Source organism: Abramis brama, assembly GCF_963993115.1.
Source record: "Abramis brama genome assembly, chromosome: 16".
Lineage (NCBI taxonomy): Eukaryota > Metazoa > Chordata > Actinopteri > Cypriniformes > Leuciscidae > Abramis > Abramis brama.
In genome coordinates this window covers 2,949,249-2,959,499 of record NC_139978.1, presented here as the reverse complement: position 1 = coordinate 2,959,499, position 10,251 = coordinate 2,949,249, and the positions used below count along the sequence as shown (strand labels likewise).

At 38.9% G+C, this 10,251-nt stretch overlaps 1 protein-coding gene across 4 annotated transcripts; it reads left to right on the top strand.

Moving 5' to 3' along the window:
* The first annotated feature begins 749 nt into the window (after positions 1-749).
* mbd4 (methyl-CpG binding domain protein 4) lies at positions 750-8,918 on the top strand. 4 transcript variants are annotated; one of them, XR_014603018.1, is made up of 7 exons: positions 750-1,070; positions 2,052-2,440; positions 3,172-3,231; positions 5,230-5,364; positions 6,434-6,583; positions 7,284-7,427; positions 8,673-8,918. XR_014603018.1 is itself a non-coding variant. In XM_084087032.1 (7 exons), exons 1-7 carry the CDS (start codon positions 970-972, stop codon positions 8,745-8,747), a joined length of 1,014 nt encoding a protein of 337 aa, XP_083943158.1. In that variant the 5' UTR covers positions 756-969; the 3' UTR covers positions 8,748-8,918. The 4 variants fall into 4 exon arrangements, 2 of the variants coding, with proteins under 2 accessions (XP_083943159.1, XP_083943158.1); XM_084087032.1 differs by having other exon boundaries at positions 756-1,070; positions 7,324-7,427; XR_014603017.1 differs by lacking the exon at positions 3,172-3,231.
* Positions 8,919-10,251: the final 1,333 nt, after the last annotated feature.

The following is a 10,251-nucleotide window of genomic DNA, read 5'->3' as shown; positions in this document are numbered from 1 at the left end:
CAAAACAAATTTCCCTTCGGGGACAATAAAGTATATCTTAATCTTAATCTTAATCTTAACATATAAAAAGGGAACTCAATTCCCCCATTGAATGCTTGTCCCAGTTTGCCAGTAATACCCTGTCTCAGTTTAACAATACGCTATTGGGCAAACTAGGACAGTGTCAAAATCACATAAAAAACACTACAAAAAGATTAATACGAATGTGATATTTTAAAAATCTGATTCCCCACTAGCTACATCCTATAACAAAATATATTAAAATTACAAAAGATCCATGAGTTTTTTTTATTTTTACAATCTTGCCATTTTACTTTACAATCACAGTTTACTGTGTTGAATATGGTGTGTGCCGCACCCCCGGAAGTATAGCCAAATAACCTATATTTTTTATCACATACTTGCTTATAATAAGCTCAGTATTTATTTTTCGTAATGGAAGCATAAAACATGTAAAGATAGAAATTATTAAGCTTAACTGTCCCACTTTATTAGTATTCACCCTACAATAGTAGGCTACACTGGTAAAGGAAATTGGTTACTGGGTGGAAGAGCACACTAAATATGCTAAATATGCCTAGCACACTTTAAAGCAAAGACTTTCTAGTGAACTTAAAACGTATAAAGTGAGCTTATATTGACCATAGACAGTATAAGAAGATATTGACAAGAAAGAAACTTTTAAACTGGCGTTATTGTCCTCCGAAGCACTAGGTGTCGAAATAACACAAATGTATACCCAAAACTCTGTCTCTGAGCTTCCGTAGCAATACCAGTGTTTACACTAAAATGTGAATCCTTTAGGTTGATCTGAAATTGTTCGTCTTTATGTTGTTCGGTTTATCCCGCGGTCACGGGAGTCTAATGTGAATCAGTTCACCGCCTCGAGAGAATCATGTGTTCTGAACACGGACGACGCGCCATAATAACCGAAGTATTTACTGTTTGTTTCGCATTGTGAGCTTGACAATGTCGATATCTGAGATGCAGAAAGCCTCGGGCTGGAGGAGAGAGATGAGAGAGAGACGGAGTGGTAAAACAGCGGGGAAAGTCGATGTCTACATCATCAGGTGCGTGTTTGTTGTCATGCGAGAAATGAAGCTTTTCAAAGATTCGAATCAGTTGATTCACTGTTTAGAAGTGTTCGAACGCTGGTGACGCTTGCTGTCCAAAGCCGTGTAAAATCAACAAAAACTCAGGCCAAACATGCATAAAAACAGCTTTTTCAAACCTATTGCAAAAAGTATAATATATCAAATGCAATAAACTAATAATCTAATAACATTAAACATTGAGTGTCTGTATAATGTGTTATTTTAGTTCCAGGGCTTGTTCTATAGATTGCTCAGCTAAACAGGCCAGACTATTAACTACTATCATTCCTTTTAATTATACTAATGTCTCATTTAAACGTCTACAAATGTATAAAATTGATCAGAGATCATGTAAAACCATAGACTGTAAACCCATGGACACTTGTTCAATGATTCGCCGCTGAGAAGCGAGTGACGCGCCGGAAAACTGATTCGAAACAAAAGATTCGTAAAGGTTTCGAAGCTTGTCAGTCGAGAGACTCTCGTGCAAACAGGGCTAAAAATAAATGTGTTATTAAAATAAAAAGCGATTTATCAATAACAAAATATTTATGTAAATATATAATAAATAAATACATCTGACATTACTATAGTGAGTTGTTTTTTTTAATGCAATAGAAACTAAATATTTTCCAAATAATATTTTTTATAATAATAGTTTTCACTGGATAAATTCAATTGGGTCTTTTGCATGTAAATATATAGCTGCCTTTAAAATTTTAGGAAGGGGGTCTGTCTCATGAGGATGATCACATTTGCCCTCTAAAATATTGAAAAGCCCAGTTCTACATGATTTCACAAGGCAGTCTCTTTCACAATCTGATTATTTAAAGGTGCAGTAAGCGATTTCTGAGAAACGCTGTTGATATTTGAAATTGACACTCAAACACTCTTTTTTTTTTTTTTTGACATTGGGTGTGAATGTACACTGTGATTGTGAATCAGATGCTCTCTCAGTCCTCAGGGCAAGATCTTCCGATCCAAGACTCAGCTGCACAGATTCCTGCTCTCACAAACAAACACGGAGCTGAAGATCAGCGACTTCGACTTCTCCGTGTCTGAAACTCAACAAACGAGAAGGACACTGGCAGAGGGATCCAGCGCTGGAGTGACGGCAGATGAAGACGTGGACGAGCGTCGAGACGAGAAGAGAGAGAGCGGAGAGCAGATCGGCCTGGAAGATGAACGAGTGAATCGACTGAATCCAACTCTAGATGAACATTCAGACAGTTCTGCTCCCGAGAGCCAAGAACTCGATCGGTTCGAGACGACAGGAGGAGTGGAGGAGGAAAACCAGAGCCTGAAACACACAGACTGTGTGTCGCCCTCTAGAAACACTGAGAACAGTGAGTTTTTCTTTATAAATATGAACCCAGAATACCACATATTTATCCTTCATTCTTCCCTCGCACTTTGTAACAAATCTTTCCCTTGCGGGTCAAAATGACCCGAAGCCCTAAAATTAGGCAACATTTTTTTGTCCAGGAAACTTATTTTATTTACTTTTGATAATATTTTTTCTATTTTGAATGCAATTATTTTGGGAGATTTTTTTGTTATTTTTTATTTTATTTACCTTTAAATTACCAGATTTGATCAATAAATAATAAATAAATAGTAATTTAAGCACATTCCTCACATTCTTTCAATTTAAATTAAAAAATAACTTACAATTTCATGCATAACCCTTTTAATTCAGCTGTAAATATCTTACACTGGGAGTCTTTGCCGACCTCTTGTGGAAAAATAATAATATAAGATGATATTTCATGACTCTAGATGGCCTTATAGCTCTATATGGAGCAAATGAGCTGTTCCTCTGGGTCCTAAAGTAAATTTTTGAGCATTTTTAGGTTTTTCTATGTCTATCTGAAGCATTCCTCGCATCCCATTCATTCCTAAGGGGGTCAAACTGACCCGTGAGTGAAGGATTTGCTACTTTTTAAAAACTCTTTGTTTTTTGTGTATTCGTGGTTCAAGTGCGACAAAAGTCCTTTTTTTTTATTACCAGAGGGAAGGATGTAATCATGTAAAAACATGGCCATTTTTAATATCTCTGTAATCATGTTCTTTTTAGGGTTGAAGTTATTTGCAGAGAAGCGGAAAACCAGTCCGTACTTCAGTAGAAGTAATAATGGTAGGTTTTTATTGAGTGATACTGTGACGAACCAAAGCGTGACGTTATGAAAGCTGTGGGTTCCCAGACAGCAACATAGTGTCGGCTCGGATCCGGCCCACATCTGGTACATGTGGATTCAACGCATACCGAATGTGGGCCGGATCTGGGCCGACACTATGTTGCTGTCTGGGTCAGTAGTGGCCAGAAGTGCTGTCCGGCCTAGGAAAACTGACATCCTCACCAGTTATTGAAGATTATTGAAGATTTTGTAAGCATATTGAATAGTTGTGCTTGGAGTCAACCGTTTTATTTGTGATATCGCAATCAAACATGGCCAGGCTGTCTTTAGAGGTGTGACGATACACTTCACTCACGAGACGATATTTTAACACTTTTTTTAAGTAATCTTCTAAGATGAAATATGTGACTGGAAAAATAGTATTTTATTCGTCTGAAAGTCACAAAATATAATTTTTGAAATGTTTCAACTAATCAAGGGCTGTGACTAACGATTATTTTATGAATCAAGTAATCGGTCGATTATTTTGACGATTAATCGGATAAAAAAATTTTTGTGTTAATAAAAATAGACCTAAGTGAACAATTGCCTTTAAAATGACTTAAAATACATAATAATAATAATAATAGAGGCAATAATAATTGGTTAAAATAAAGTATCAAAATCTTGTAATCATATGGTTTTATTGAACAACACTGTTAAAATACATAATGCAATATACGTAATACAAGCATATTAATATCGGCCAAACGACATTTCATTCAAATGTCCACTCAATCTTTAATATTTGGCCACTTCTTTACGATAGATTTACTGTAATGTCTTGAACAAGAACACGTGGACTTCAGAACATGCAAACTCAGAGCGAGGGTTTAAACTTCTACTTTGAAATCGCGATTAATAACAATTTGCATATTTAGAAACACACTGATGTATTCTCGTGTGTTGGCGTGGGTTTATAAATGATTTATGTAATACATCTGGTGAAATGGCGCATGTTTTGTTCCCAAATGAACGTTATAAGCAACACAAACTCACAGCATATGCAGAGATGGAGTTTGAGACGCTCCACGTGTGTAAATGATAACCGTGATACACTTCCATATGAAACACGAAGCGCATCAGACTTCATACGTGTTCCCGAATGCATGTTATTGAATCCCAAACAAACAGTTCATGTGAAGCAGCATTTACTGTGAACAGAGCCGCTCTGAGACGCTGGAAGAAACGCGTAACATGCTTGTAAATAAGCGCTTGCTTCACTCTGAAACACGCAGCGCATATATTTATATACACCCCAATTATGAACACATGCAGATAACAACCGGCTGGATGTACATTCTCTCTCTCTCTCTCTCTCTCTCTCTCTCTCTCTCTGTCTATTTCTCTCTGTCTATTTCTCTCTGTCTATTTCTCTCTGTCTATTTCTCTCTGTCTATTTCTCTCTCTCTCTCTGTCTATTTCTCTCTGTCTATTTCTCTCTCTCTCTCTGTCTATTTCTCTCTGTCTATTTCTCTCTCTCTCTCTCTCTCTCTCTCTCTCTCTCTCTCTCTCTCTGTCTCTCTCTCTCTCTCTCTCTCTCTCTCTGTCTCTCTCTCTCTCTCTCTCTGTCTATTTCTCTCTGTCTCTCTCTCTCTCTGTCTGTTTCTCTCTCTCTCTCTGTCTATTTCTCTCTGTCTCTCTCTCTCTCTCTGTCTGTTTCTCTCTGTCTCTCTCTCTCTCTGTCTGTTTCTCTCTCTCTCTCTGTCTATTTCTCTCTCTCTCTCTCTCTCTCTCTGTCTGTTTCTCTCTCTCTCTCTCTCTCTCTCTCTCTCTCTCTCTCTCTCTCTCTCTCTCTCTCTCTCTCTCTCTCTCTCTCTCTCTCTCTCTCTCTCTCAGTGCATCGACTCAAAATCACACATTATTTAACTGTAAAAAATCTCTTCTAATTGATTTGAACACACATTATTGCTGGACACTTATTGAATCATGATGAGTTATAGATATTTCTCTGTCAGCTCTGAGCCGCCCGAAACGCAAAGCCTTGAGGAAATGGACTCCGCCGCGCTCGCCCTTCAATCTGGTGCAGGAGACGCTGTTTCACGACCCCTGGAAGCTCCTGGTGGCCTCCATCTTCCTCAACAAGACCAGCGGTACATTAACACATTCAGAACATGTTTTTATCCCTGATGTTCCCCTTCAGTCGGTCACTCTGACGCCACGTCGCTGACCGACGAATACGAATCTCGCTAGAGAGGTCAATCTACCTCGAGTGTATCTAAACGAGCCAGTGCACATGGCATAGGATAATAACATCAGCTGCGCTGCATCATGGCACACGCATATAATGAGCAGCAGGTGCAGCACATCTTCAGGTTTGCACTGAGGAGCCGAGCGGTTTATGTCTGCCAGGTCTACTATTGGCTCGTTTAGTTACACTCGAAGTACATTGGCCTCTCTAGCGAGATTCCTATTCGCCAGTCACTGACGTGGCGTCAGAGTGACCAACTGAAGGGAACGAGGGTTACATACGTAACCGAGACGTTCATGCTCATGTTTCCAGATGCTTGTGAGCCGCATCATACACTACCAGTCAAAAGATTAATGTTTTTAAAAGAAGTCTCTTCTGCTCACCAAGGCTGCATTTATTTGAATAAAAATACATAAAAACAGTAATATTGTGAAATATTATTTCAATGTAAATCAGAAATTGACAAAATTGATCTGAAATAGAAAGCTTAATCAATACTTTTATTCATGAAGCATGAATTAAATTGATCAAAAGTTACAGTAAAGACATTTATAATGTTACAAAAGATTATATTTCAGATAAATGCTGTTCTTTTGAACTTTCTATTCATCAAAGAATCCTGAAATAAAAATGTACACAACTGTCTTCAACATTGATAATAATCATAAATGTTTCTTGATCATCAAATCATCATATTAGAGTGATTTCTGAAGGATCATGTGACACTGAAGACTGGAGTAATGATGCTGGAAATTCAGCTTTGAATAAATTACACTTTACTGTATATTCACATAGAAAACAGTTATTTTAATAATATTACCATTATTACTGTTCTATAACTTTTAAACTTTTAATACTGTGTGTTGCTGCCGATATCGAGGCAGAGCGTTCACGAGGGTTTGAACCGGCCGGTGGACGTGCATGTGATGGTCATGTGATGGTCATGTGATGGTCATGTGTTCCTCTTCCAGGTAAGATGGCGATCCCGATGCTGTGGGAGTTTTTCCAGCGTTACCCGAGCGCAGACGTGACCCGAGCGAGCGACTGGAGGCCCGTGTCCCGCTTACTGAAGCCGCTGGGTCTCAGTATGATCCGCGCCAAAACACTCGTGCGCTTCTCTGGTGCGAAGCTCAGTTTATCACATCAACATACATACATGCGTACATAAACATGTTCATAAACATACATGCGTACATGTTCATTACATAAACACAGGTAGTTTCATTCAGCGTGAAGACTGTAGGGCTTTTTCATGTAGTGATTTTTATCAGGCACAATATATTCAGAATAAATGTCTATGGAAGCTTGTTTTTGCCACAGAGTAAAATATGTCACAATGCTGACTTTGTTTCTTGCAATTGTGAGAAAAAAGCCAAAATTTTGAGATATAAACTTGCAGTTGCAAGAAACAGAAGTGCGAGATAAAATGTCGCTTGTTTGTTATAATAAAAAAATTGTGAGGAATTGCGTAATTCCAAGAAATAGTCAAAATTGTGAGATTAAACATCATTATGAGTTATAAACTTGTAATTGTGAGAAATAAATACAGATTTGCAATATATAAACTCAAAATTGTCATTAATTCAGAATTGTGAGGGAAAAAAAGTTAAAATTGCAATTTACAAGAAAAGTCAGAATTGTGAGATTAAATGTTGCCTTTACCTTTATTTTGTTGTCATTATTAAAAAAACAGTTGTGAGAAATAAGTCAGAATTGCAAGAAAAAAGTTAGAATTGCGAGATTAATAAATCGCAATTACATTCTTTGCTTATTTCGTTCTGGAAACAAATTGATTTTATTGCGTTGTTTTGTTTGGCACAGCGTCGTCTCATGATTGTGTGACGTTTCTCTGGTTTGTCAGACGAGTATCTGAGTAAATCCTGGCGATATCCCATCGAGCTCCACGGCATCGGGAAATACGGCAATGACTCGTACCGAATCTTCTGTGTGGAGGAGTGGAGAGAGGTAAACACACCATAACACGAGTGCCACGGCTGGTGTGAGTGAGTGAGTGAGTGAGTGAGTGAGTGAGTGAGTGAAGGGTAGGTTTAGGAGTCAGGTTAGTGTGTGTGTGAGTGAGTGATGGGTAGGTTTAGGGTTCGGGTTAGTGTGTGTGTGTGTGTGTGTGTGTGTGTGTGTGTGTGTGTTAGGGGTCAGGTTAGTGTGTGTGAGAGAGAGATGGGTAGGTTTAGGGTTCGGGTTAGAGTGTGTGTGTGTCTGTGATGGGTAGGTTTAGGGTTCGGGTTAGAGTGTGTGTGTGTCTGTGATGGGTAGGTTTAGGGGTCGGGTTAGTGTGTGTGTGTGTGTGTGTGTGTGTGTTAGGGGTCAGGTTAGTGTGTGTGAGAGAGAGATGGGTAGGTTTAGGGTTCGGGTTAGAGTGTGTGTGTGTCTGTGATGGGTAGGTTTAGGGGTCAGGTTAGTGTGTGTGTCTGTGTCTGTGATGGGTAGGTTTAGGGGTCGAGTTAGAGTGTGTGTGTGTGTGTGTGTGAGTGAGTGATGGGTAGGTTTAGGGGTCAGGTTAGAGAGTGTGTGTGTGTGTGTGTGTGTGTGTGTGTGTGTGTGTGTGTGTGTGTGTGTGTGTGTGTGTGTGTGTGTGTGTCTGTCTGTCTGTGATGGGTAGGTTTAGGGGTCGGGTTAGTGTGTGTGTGTGTGTGTGTTAGGGGTCAGGTTAGTGTGTGTGAGAGAGAGATGGGTAGGTTTAGGGGTCAGGTTAGTGTGTGTGTGTGTGTGTGTGTGTGTGTGTGTGTGTGTGTGTGTGTGTGTGTGTGTCTGTGTCTGTGTCTGTGATGGGTAGGTTTAGGGGTCGAGTTAGAGTGTGTGTGTGTGTGTGAGTGAGTGATGGGTAGGTTTAGGGGTCAGGTTAGAGAGAGTGTGTGTGTGTGTGTCTGTGTGTGTGTCTGTGATGGGTAGGTTTAGGGGTCGGGTTAGTGTGTGTGTGTGTGTGTCTGTGATGGGTAGGTTTAGGGGTCGGGTTAGTGTGTGTATGTGTGTGTGTGTGTGTGTTAGGGGTCAGGTTAGTGTGTGTGAGAGAGAGATGGGTAGGTTTAGGGGTCAGGTTAGTGTGTGTGTGTGTGTGCGCGTTAGGGGTTGAGTTAGTGTAAGAGGAGAGAATATACAGTTTGTACAGTATAAACACCATTACGCCTATGGAATGTCCTCACAGGTATAGCAAAACAAACCTCTGTGTGTGTGTGTGTGTGTGTCCTGCAGGTGACGCCAGACGACCATAAGCTCAACGAGTATCACGCCTGGCTCTGGAGAAACCAGGAGCGCTTAGGAATCTGATTTTACTCATTTTAATAAGCCGTCATATCTGCAGAAGTGAATCAGAGATGCACTGGTGTGTTGATGTGCTTTTACCTCCTGAACACATGAGCTGTTTTAAGACTTTCATCATGTTGTTCATCAGTTTGAGGCCAAGATGTGTAAAAATAAAGGAGTTTTTTATCTTTTGTACATGCTTTGGATTTAATGAAGCCAGTGTGAAATGGTATCCAAAACCCAGTTCACTTTTGTAATATATTTCCTAAAAATATATTAAATGTAGCCCTCATCCATAGGGAGCTGACTGGATGCTGAAACGTGGAGGAAGGGTTTTCAATTAAAAGTGTTGCCAACTATTTTCAATGGAAAGTAGTTGAAGCCTGCTTGAAAAGTGTCGCCATATGACGTCATGCACCAATTAGCATATTTATGACATCACCTCATACAGCCAAAACAACATTTATTCAGACACCTTCAACATTTCTCGCATTATCACAGTTTATTCACTATAGTTTAGAAAAAGGTAATAAATATGAGCAGAACTCAGTTGATATTTGACTGGTTTTGTCCGTCCTTCTGTTAGACTGTCTCACACATGAATTATGTTGAATATCTGTCAGCTGTTAAATTTAACTACACAATTAGATAATACCAGTTTAGCTCAACCAATCACCAAGCAATGCTTCATTTTGTTCAGTCTGTGTGTAAAAAGAGCATTAGCAATTAAAGAAAACACACTTCAGCAAAACATGATCAGCTCAAAGTGTCCGAATCATTTTTGCTCCCAAATTTGTATATATTTTACTGGTAGTCTCTGTATGAAGGGTTGGTTTGACTGTACACTTCTGCCTAATGGCAGTTTACATCGGTTTTCTCTTTTAATCCAAGCACACATACTGAGGGCTGCCAACTCTCACGCATTGAGCGTGAGACTCACGCAATTGACACTTTTCACACGCTGTCACGCCACACATCCATTTTCTGACGCACAGAAAATTTTTACTTTTAATATTAAACTAATTCTCAGCTCTTAGATTCCGTCGATTTTATTACGAAATTCAGACAAAAATACGTTTGCCGCTTTTAAATGTGACGTGACAGATCGCAGAGCGCCTCAGTTCAAGTGCACGTGAACCGATCATCTGTTACTTTATTTAAAGATGCAGTACAACTTACCGAAAGTATACATAATATCGACCAATTAGTGTTTTTCAACCACGGAAAGAGGTCAATATATAATAGCAAGTCTATGTACAAGTCACATAACGTTACATTTACCTCAGGAAAGCCATTTAATGACCATAGCATGTTAATTGAATAGAAAAAATAGCTAGAGAGGAGATTTTGCTGAGCACTATATTATATATTTATTATATTTTTACTTATGTCATTAAATAATTGTTATTATAACAAAAACTGCATTATATTTGATTTCATTTGATATTTTTAACCTTTAATAATACCAGCAGATTGGGCCCTCTATGTTTACAGCATTAGGTGAGATTATTTTTTTAAATAAAATTTT